Raw genomic sequence first — 10,742 nt, 5'->3', positions numbered from 1 at the left:
TTTGAGAGTGTTTCCCTTTGCATCTCTGATCAAGTCAGCATGTACTTTCTCCAAAGACGTTACGCTGCAGCTGCTTAGAATCGGAGTTAGATTCCTAGAACCTCTGGTTCCTGGAGTCTAAATCCAGGCCGTGGGGCAGCTTCTGACTGACATGTTCCTCCGTGAGAGTGAGGAGTGGGGAGGTAGGCAGGTGGGCCGGAGCTCCCTGCAGCTGAGACTGTGTCTTCCTCGGAGATCAAGGCAGAACCCACTGTGGTTGCAGCCAAGATTGCTGGTAGTGCTGAGGGTGCTCATGTGACCTGTGTGAATTCACTGTGAATTTCTGGTGAGATTCATTCCCAGTCACGGTGATGATGTCTATTACACATTCTCATCTTCTGAGCTTTCCAGGGAAAGGATTCCTAAGGCTGGTGAACCTGGGAGCTCTATGCCACGGCACAGAGTCAAAGATGTTCAGCCACATCCAAAAGGGCTTAAGGCCCACGTGGTGGGCAGCTACAGGAGAAATATTTTATACGCATTCAAAGCTGCTCACCCTTGGGGCTCTTGCTGGAATGCAAGTACAGAAGCTGTGCCCTATTCCCTCTAACTACCATGTGAAGGGAAAGTGAAGTGGAAGAAGAAGGAATTACTGAAAACTGGGTCACTGAAATAGGAACTTGGAGATTCCATAACTGCTTCAGGGGGCCTTTATCATCCTTCTCTGAAACCTTAGGATGCTGTCCACTGGGAGGAGAAGAAAGGCTCAGGGAAAGAACTCAGTTTGGAGTTGTCAGAATCCACCTTATCAGCAAAAGTTAAATTTAAACTCTCTATGCCATCAACTCACTCAGCTCCAAATTTTTTTTTTCCGATAAATCTCTGGTATTCACTGATGGTTCTTATGCCATCTCTACTTCCTTCCCATCAACGTAAGAGCCTTGGCCATGAGCAAAAAGTCTCTGTTGCCCTTCCCTAAACCCACAAACTTAACAGGTGAAAACCCCAAAACACAGGGCAGAGGAACTTATATTTCTAAGGTTTCTCATCTTATTATTCAATACTGGGCATGTAGCCCAAGGCCTGCCATTATAGCTAGCTTCTGGGATCTTGAAATGTGTGATTTTTAAGAAGCACTCTTTACCTAGTTCATCACTTCCAGGTAATTAAATTTCCAGAAAACTAAAGGACATGGCACAAATTCTCCCATCCCCGAAGGGTCTCTACTCTTGCCCAACCTTTTCAAATTCAGGATAGGTAAGAGAAGGGTCATTGATCTACATACTATTAATAAACACAAGATGAGACACAATTTAGTACACTGTTGCGCTTATATAAAATGAGCTAAGGGTTGTTAATCACAGCAATTACACAAATGCCAATTTGGTATTTCTTAAACAGCTGGCCGTTGACAGGCACACGAGGCACTACCTCTGCCAGAGAAAAGGCAGCGATGACAGCACATGGGCACTGTCACTGATGTTTACAAACACTGCCCTTTTGGAAGATGGCTCCATTGGCCCAAACAACATGCTGCGGTTAACTGGACGTGGCAACACATCTGTCTACCTAACAGCCATTTGCTCCAGAGCATTCTCGGTGGCAGTGTGCCAGCCCCAAGGGATTAATCACAATCCTTTTTGCTGGATACTCACTTTCCCAGACTCCACTGCAACTTAAAGAGTGGCTCTGTGACCAGGCTGTGGTCAATGAAATGTAAGAGGAAGTCACCTGGGGATGGAGCGTCAGCAGAAGAAAGCCCTTGTTGCTCCCTCCCTTTCTGCTGAGTTCTTAGTGGAAAGATGTGCTATCTGGAGCTGCAGCAGATTTAAAGCCTGAGGTCACTAACACGAGGACGAAAAGCTAACACAATTACAGGAATAGTTTTTAAAGTAGGATTATAACTTGCTTTTTTTCCTCTTAACACATAATAAGCATTTTTACACTTCAGTAAATATTCTTTGAAAATATAATTTGTAACCGTTACAACATGTACAGTTCTAAAGAACGATTGCCCCAAAGTTAAACTGATTGTATATTGTCAGAAATAAAGGTAGTTCTGTTTTGTTATTCACTATGGGAACACACAAAATTTATTTTTGGCCACGTGGTGTGGCTTGGGGGATCTCAGTTCCCCCATCAGGGACTGAACTCATGCCACAGCAGTGAAAGTGTGCAGTCCTAACCACTGGACCACCAAGGAATTCCCTGATGACAATATATTCTTCCAAACTGCATTCTAAAGGAAATTATGAGTTTTCTACTCCTACCAGCAATACACATATTTTTCTATATTCTTTTTTAGATATTACAACTTAAAAAAATCTTTGCCAACTGATGAGCAAAATTTTGCCTACTTTTACAGATTTTCCTGTCTCTTCCCTCACTGTCAAATTACCAATTGTCATTTCTTGGTGAAATCAGTAGGCATTCTCTCCAGCAGCAATTCCCCTACCTATCAATTTTCCACTCCTGGCTTGGGATTCAGATAACATTTGTGAAGCACTGCACTGGGAAGGCTACTGAAATGCAAAGGTAAGACTACCCTAAAGAACTAAAAACCAATCTGACACCAAAAGCAAAGGCAAGAAAAGCAAAAAGAAACAAGTGGGAATGCATAAAACTGAAAAACTTCTGTAGAGCAAAAGAAACAATCAGCCTATTGAGTGGGAGAAAATATTTTAAAATCACTTATCTGATAAGAGATTGATATCCAAAATATATAAAGAACTCATACAAGTCAACACAAAACCCATAAATAATCTTTTTTTTTAATGGGCATAAGATCTAAATAGACATTTTTCCAAAGAAGATATACAGATGGCCAACGGGTACGTGAAAAGGTGCTCAACATCACTAATCACTGGGGAAATTCAAATCAAAGCCACAATAAGATACTACTTCATACATGTCAGAATGGCTATTATCAAAGATAAGAAATAGGAGTTGGCGAGGATGTGTAGAAAAGGGAACCCTTGTGCACCGTTGGTGAGAATGTAAGTTAGTACAAACACTATGGAAAACAGTATGGAGGTTTCCTAAGAAATTAAAAATAGAACTATGATCCAGCAATTTCACTTCTGGGTATTTTTCTGAAAGAAAAAAAAAAAAACACTGGTTAGAGGCCCATTGCAGGACACACCCTCTTTCCCCAGGGGGTTTCTGTAGCAAGTTTTCATATTCTTTTCAAACAAAGGTTTCTCTGTTAATAGTTGAAGGAAAAAAAAAAGCAGAGTAGGCACGCCACTTACGCATGATGTAGAGAGCTGTTGATTTGTTTTTGTTTTTTTAAAGGAAAACAATTTGTAAGATGTTGCACTAAAATGTTTTATATACACTTCAGAGAACTGTAGTAAATTATGTTAAAAAAATGACTAGAAAAGATATATGCACTCCTGTTTCACTGCAGCATTACTGACAGCAGCCAAGATAGGGAAACAACCTCAGTGTTCACCGACAAGTGAACAGATAAAGAAGATGTGGCATATCAATACAATGAAATGTTATTCAGTCATAGAAATGAAGAGAATCTTGCCATTCCATTCCAAGGATGGAAGCTGGCAAATTTATGGCAAAGGAAATAAATCAGACAGAGAAAAACAAATACTGTATGATTCCACTTGTAGGTGGAATCTAAGACAGTAACAACAGCAACAAAACCAAGCCCAGAGAACAGACTGGTGGCCGGTGGCTGGTGGCAGGGGAGGGAGGGGGGGTGAAATGGGTGAAGGGAGTCAAAAACTATAAAATTGCTGTTAAAAGCCCTGGGGATGTGGTGTACAGTACAGCATGGTGACTATAGTCAATACTGTATTTCATGTTTATAAGTTGCTAAGAGTAAATCTTTAAAAAGTTCTCATAACATATATACCAATTTTTTATATGGTAACATGTTAACTAGACTTATTGTGATGATCATTTCACAGCATATACAAATATCAAATCATTATGTTGTACACCTGAAACTAAAATAATGTTAAATGTCAGTTAAAAAAAAAAGAACTAAAAACCTAGGAACAAGCAGGGTGATCGGGCAGTAGAGTAATTATAATACCCCTGCACATAAGAAAGGTACAAAGAGTAAGAGAGCCGCTGAAGGGCCTTCTCAAACCTTTCCACTGCACCCTCTGCAAACCTAGTTCCATATAGCACTTCCCACTCACTCTACTCCTTACAATTCTTTATTTACACAAAGCTCACTCTGGCCTCCCCTGAAACCTGGCTCATCTCTCAAGAGAACTCATTCACCAGAAGCACCCTCCAGAGGAGACCATTCTTTCTCCTTAACTCCATGTACTTGTACTGGGAGATAGGCTCTGCCTTCTCTTTGCACCCCAATGCTGCATCCCCATCATTATTCTCAGGGCAGTGAAAAAAATCTCAGCTCCTTTGGAGATGATGCCAATCTGATATACTGTCTCTACCTTTTCCCATTGCTGTCACTCCCCAAATACACACACACAGTATTTACAGAAGGGTGTGGTGCCCTGAATATTGCTGTCACCCTGGAGTCTTCAATGTACACTGCAAGTTATTCAGTAACTAGAATCATAGTTCCTCATTTGGCGGACACCTGGTTTCCTCCCCAGTGCCCTTTCCTCCCCATCTGGATGAACTCCAATTCACCTCCAGTGGCAGGTGGATCCACCACCCTGGGTGGCCTAAGAGAATCAAAGTAACACCATCCTCCTTACCACAAGGTAGGCAATAACCCAGTCTGAACCTACCAGGGCATATTTATTTCCCTGACCATAGTTATTAGTTCAAGGGTCGATGTACATTTTTCTAAGTGGGTCTAGTCAGGAACTGATTGCAATGATCAAGAGAAGCTCTCTCCCTTCCTTCTGTGGTATAAGGATGTGCAGTTAAGCCGTATCTGGCTCCAGGAAAGGATCCAAGGAAGAAGCTAACACAGGGACAGTGGCAAGAGAATTAGATCCCTTGGTGATGTCATGAATTTCTGGATCAATATGAACTGAAAACCCACCCTACCTCTTTTCAATTACTGAAGCCAATAAATCTTGTTTAGCCAGTTTCAGTCAGATTTTTTTGCTATTTGCAATTGAAAGAACTTTAAGGAACACTCTCCTTAAACCCAGTGACCTTCACCTCATTACTCTTTCAACCATTTACCCCATGGTAACTCGCCTAGTTCCTGTCTTCTCCTATATTCTTTGAAATTCTAATCTCCAATGTGCTATTTTCTCCAGCTACAACTCTGAGGTCTCCAAACACTTCACTTATTCATTCTCTTTGAAACACCAGCCTTGTGACCTCCCACATTCTCTCAATTTAATCAGCCACTTTCATACTCACTCCTTCTCTATTTGGCCTGGACTACAAACCTTTTAGACTCTCAACTTCCTCGTTCTCAAGTTCACCCATTATCCCTATTCCATAAAATTTAAGCCACTACCATTCCAGCTGCCTCTATTCTCTAGCTTAATTATCCAAGTAGCTAATACTGGAAGAAGAAAATAACTACCTGTGGATCAGCGCCATTACAAATTGATGATCTCCTTTTACAACCATCCTCCAAGCTATTCAGCAAGCTCATGTGGAGCAGAGTAGCCACCCAATAAATGTCAAATGAGTGTTTGTCAGTGGGTCCCCAGTAAGCTGTCACCTTTCAAAGCACCTATTTCAAACCTTCACTACTTTCTCAAGCCAACTGCTTCTACTTCCTCTTTCTGCAAACTGCATCACCTCACTTTAAAAAAAAATTATTGTAGGTGCTTTACAATATTCTGTTAGTTTCTGCTGTACAGCAAAATGAATCAGCCACGTGTATACTGAGCGCAGAAGAATTGATGCTTTTGAACTGTGGTGTTGGAGAAGACTCTTGAGAGTCCCTTGGATTGCAAGGAGATCCAACCAGTCCATCCTAAAGCAGATCAGTCCTGGGTGTTCATTGGAAGGACTGATGTTGAAGCTGAAACTCCAATACTTTGGCCACCTGATGTGAAGAGCTGACTCACTGGAAAAGACCCTGATGCTGGGAAAGACTGAGGGCAGGAGGAGAAGAGGACTGATAAAAATAAGAGCTCAGTACATGGGAACTCCCTCAGTCTCTTGACTCCCCAACCTATCTCCCTATTGACTTACTAGTATCAGTGTCCATTCTTCACTCTTCCCTTTCACCCAGACGGCCATTCACTCTACAGATATTTGGGTGTCCAGCATATGCCAGGAGCTGTGCTCTGCTTGGCCCTGGAAATAGTGTGTGTTGGTGGGGAGAGGGGGCAGGAATATAAAAGAGGTAACAACCTAAGCCGAGAAGAATAGCTTTCTTTTGAAGATCTAAAAGCTAGTAGGTATGGTTGGTTCCGGAGAAGGCAATAGCACCCCACTCCAGTACTCTTGCCTGGAAAATCCCATGGACGCAGGAGCCTGGTAGGCTGCAGTCCACGGGGTCACTAAGAGTCAGACACGACTGATCGACTTCACTTTCACTCTTCACTTTCATGCCTTGGAGAAGGAAATGGCAACCCACTCCAGTGTTCTTGCCTTGAGAGTCCCAGGGACGGGGGAGCCTGGTGGGCTGCTGTCTATGGGTTTGCACAGAGTTGGACACGACTGAAGCAATTAAGCAACAGCAGCAGCATGGTTGGTTCAGGCAAGGAGTGTTTCAAAACTATGCTGGCTTTTGTGGGTCAATGTGAGGATTCTTTTTTACCAAAGCATGTGAAAGGATTTTAAGCAGGAAGATGACATGATCAAATGCACATTTTTAAAAGATCACTTTTATTACCTATGTCTGTTAGTTTATTCTCTGTGCTTTCCAGCAGGCTAAAAATATTTCAAATAGATTTCCAGGCCCTAACACAGACCTAGAATCAGAGTCTTTGGGAGGAGAATCTGGAAGTTTGTCTGCTTACAGGAAATTCTGAAGAACAGCTAAATCTGAGTATCACCGTTTTAGAATATTACAAAAATAAAATTAGCATTTCTTACCAGAAAACCTATCTTTCTGTTTATATGTGGCATCTAGTATGCATCTATAAAAACGGGTCTTGGAGAGGACTTCATCAACGACCCGTGCATCATAAAACATCCTCCTCACCCTCCCTCTTCTATCACGCATCACCACCAGTACCACTTTCTGATCAAAATGCCAGAGGACTGAAAACATATTTCCTATTTACTGAGGAAACTGGGGTCTCTCTACCTAAACTATTATCCATCTTAACACATTAGTCACTGGTGAAAGAGCTAGGTAAGATGTATAGGGTGAAACCAAAATTATTCAAGTTACTAAAGATCTACATAGTGCCATGTAACTCCAGAAACTGTCCCATCAGGCTTTAATGTACATTAAAAGGTAGACCTTTCATAAGGTGGGCCCGTCCTCACCTCATACTGTCTGAGTGGCTATCATCAAAAAAGAACACAAATAAAAATGCTGGCGAAGATGTGGAGAAAAGAACCCTTGTATACCATTGACAGGAACGTAAATTGATGCAGCCACTATGAAAAACAGTGCAGAAGTTTCTCAAAAGGCTAAAAATAGAGTTACCATATGACCGAGCAATTCCACTCTTGGGTATATATTAAAAAAAAAACAAACCAATACCCCAGTGTTCACAACAGCATTATTTAAAATTGCCAAGAATACAGAAGCAACTTAAGTGTCCATTAACAGATGAGTGGAACAAGATGTGGTGTGTACACACACACACACACACACACACACAAATGGACTACTACTCAGTCACAAAAAAGAATGAAATTTTGTCACCTGTAGCAACATGGATGGACTTGGAGGGCATTATATTAAGTGAAGCATCTCAGAGAAAGAAATACTGTATGATATCACTTATATGTGGAGTCTAAAAAATACAACAAATCAGTGAATATAACAAAAAAGAAGCAGACTCACAGATATAGAGAACAAACTAGTGGTCACTAGTGGGTAATGGTGGAGAAGGCAATGGCACCCCACTCCAGTACTCCTGCCTGGAAAATCCCATGGATGGAGGAGCCTGGTGGGCTGCAGTCCATGGGGTCGCTAAGAGTCGGACACAACTGAGCGACGTCACTTTCACTTTTCACTTCCATGCATTAGAGAAGGAAATGGCAACCCACTTCAGTATTCTTTCGTGGAGAATCCCAGGGACGGGGGAGCCTAGTGGGCTGCCGTCTATGGGGTCGCACAGAGTCGGATACGACTGAAGTGACTTAGCAGCAGCAGTGGGGAAGGGGCAGGGGCAGCTTGGGGTAGGGGAGTTGGAGGTACAAAGAATGGGTGTAAGACATGCTCAAGCATATACTTTAAAACATGGGGAATATAGCCAATACTTTGTAATGACTCTAATTGGAAAGTAACCTTTAAAATTGTATTTTAAAAAGCTCTGCTCTTCCTAATTATTTCATGTTGACTAATATTAGAATATGCAATCCTTAAGAACACGCAAGTCACATCCTAGGTGGTGCAGGAAGAGGAGAGTTGGGCATTTGTCACAGAAAGCCCACATACATGATGCATAAATCACCTATGCCCAGTTAAGACCACGTTCAGTCTGGTTTGTGTTATTTATGATTAAAAGACAGAGATAATACAGAAAATGAAGGATAGTCCTTCAACTTGTATTTGCCAAGGGACTTCATCTTTTCTTCTTGCACTGCTTATCTACAAATCAGACAAAATGCTAGAGAGTCAGATGATGCCATAAGCATTTCTCCTTGGCAAACTGCCAAAAGGCAGTTATGAAAGGGAAGGAGAAGAAAAATCAGATAAACATCTTCAAAACCAACTTCTGTGGAAGTGATGAAAGACACAAAAAGTCATCTTTGATGTGGCCCTCCCCTAAACAGTCTTGTAACCAAACACTTAAGACAAACGTATTCTTTCTTGCTGTCCATCTGTTCATGCCTAGTAATATTTTATGGATGAAAAATGAGGAAATACCAACTACTTCATATGTTGGGAAGGATAAAGGAAGTTTAGCTAACAAATCACTTACTCTGTGCTTGGTCCATTCTGTCTTACAAAAATTAACACATGAATCCTCCCAACAGAACTACAAGGTTACATATTATTGATAACTAAAGTTGCTTGTATGTGGCAGAACCTAGATTCAAATTTAAACATACAGAAACCCCTCCCCGCCAAAAAAAATCTAAGCAGGCTTGTCTGAGTCCACATTCTTTAGCACCCTCTATGGTTCACAGCAGTACCTGCTCTGCTGAGACCTCCAGAATACTTGCTAACACCCTCCTCATCTTTGCTGTTTCTATTACACAACCCATTTCTGGTCTTCCAAGAAGCTTTCCCCAACCACCACGTATCACTTCTGCACTGCCCATAAAGTTCATTTATGCCTCACACTACTGACCTCCGGTGGGTAGGTTTTCTTCTCCAACCCAGTGCTTGCCCATTCAGGCAAGCCCCAATGTCCAGCACTGTGTGAGCAACCGGGGCATTTACTGGTCCAGCCAGTGAAGTCGGGCTTGCCCAGGCTGGCTCCCTCCAAGCACAAACAGGAACTTTGATAATCATCTGGGGGATGTACAACACAGGGAATACAGCCAAAATTTACAATAACTAAAAATAGAGTATAATATTTAAAAACTGTGAATCACTATGTAGTACACCTGAAACATATTTGTACAACTATACTTCAATTTTTTAAAAAATCTAAAAAACAACCATCTACGGGAAAGAGATGTCCAGTGCTGGGCAGAGAGTTCCCAAAGGCTGGACAACCCAGCCCTGCATTCCAAGACCTGTGAAGAAACGACAGGGAGGCTGGTACATACGCTGCCGCATTCAGCGGAAATTTCAACTTAGAGCGACTAGGGCAGGTGACCGGCTTAATTCCAAAGTTTAACACTTCAACTACCAGTTCATTTTTAAAAAAAACGAAAAACTTCAGTGAACTGTTCCAAGTCACAAGGCAACTCAACGGCTTCCGTTCTCTTTCTACCAAACAGTAAGAGGAAGCTAAAAAGGCCGAACCATTATGCCCGAGGGAGTAAGTGCTTCCCACTATCTGACCTCCATCCGGCCTGCTGCAACTGCAGCCTTTCCCTCTCGTTCTGCGTTCTTACCAGTGGATTCAGAAATAAATCCCCACCCACACTAAACCGGGAACTCAGAGCCAAGCAAAGGAGATATCTTGAGGGACCACGCGCGGTTTTACAGTCAGGGATAGGGGCTGTAAAGTGCTCACTGCCTTTCGGTTCTGGGACAAGAATCGCACCCCCAAAACCTGAGTCACCAACCGCCGCCGCGGGCCGGAAGTCACTGCGCCAGCATCCTCCCTGAGCCTTACCGCGGTGTTTCCCGTGAGCCCGCGGGCGCGCGAGGACTACATCTCCCGGCATGCTTCGAGGCTGCAGAAATTAACCCTTCAGGGCCCGCGGCTGCCCTGAGCCCCGCCTCCGCCCCTTACCTGGACCCCACAGGGTGAGTTTTGGGGCGCTGGGGAGGGGCTCTTTCCTTTATTTAAGGCTTAGGGGTGTGTGTGTGTAGGGGTGTGTGTGTGTGTGTGTATGTGTGTGAGATGTACTCCTGGCTAGAGGAAAGATTCTGATTTTCCTAAAATGAGACGATTTGCAGTAATGAGGTTCAGATGGGTTTTTTTTTTTTTGCGAGTGGGAGACCCAGCATCAACTCTCTAAACCCCTAAATTGAATCACTACTGTCTTCCTCCGAATGCTATCTAAATCATCGCCTTCTTTACCCCCAGTACAAAAATAACCAGTAAACCCTCCCCTCTTTCATAGGCCCCTGACTTCCACCTTTCCCCAGTCCTCACAAC

General features: G+C 42.7%; 1 protein-coding gene across 2 annotated transcripts; it reads right to left on the bottom strand.

Moving 5' to 3' along the window:
- Positions 1-2,733: 2,733 nt before the first annotated feature.
- LOC147372062 (uncharacterized) lies at positions 2,734-10,382 on the bottom strand. 2 transcript variants are annotated; one of them, XM_086400641.1, is made up of 3 exons: positions 10,152-10,382; positions 9,315-9,478; positions 2,734-3,071 (listed from the first exon to the last, which is right to left on the bottom strand). In XM_086400641.1, the coding sequence occupies exons 1-3, from the start codon at positions 10,303-10,305 to the stop codon at positions 3,054-3,056; spliced, it is 336 nt and encodes a 111-aa protein (XP_086256767.1). In that variant the 5' UTR covers positions 10,306-10,382; the 3' UTR covers positions 2,734-3,053. The 2 variants fall into 2 exon arrangements, with proteins under 2 accessions (XP_086256767.1, XP_086256768.1); XM_086400642.1 differs by having other exon boundaries at positions 10,182-10,382.
- Between the last annotated feature and the right edge of the window lie 360 nt (positions 10,383-10,742).

This window comes from Bos grunniens, chromosome 5 (assembly GCF_055505025.1).
Source record: "Bos grunniens cultivar Pamir isolate PY7600 chromosome 5, Bosgru_T2T1.0, whole genome shotgun sequence".
NCBI classification, from domain to species: Eukaryota; Metazoa; Chordata; class Mammalia; order Artiodactyla; family Bovidae; genus Bos; species Bos grunniens.
Note: the sequence above shows the minus strand (reverse complement) of the source record. Positions and strands in the feature narration are given on the sequence as shown.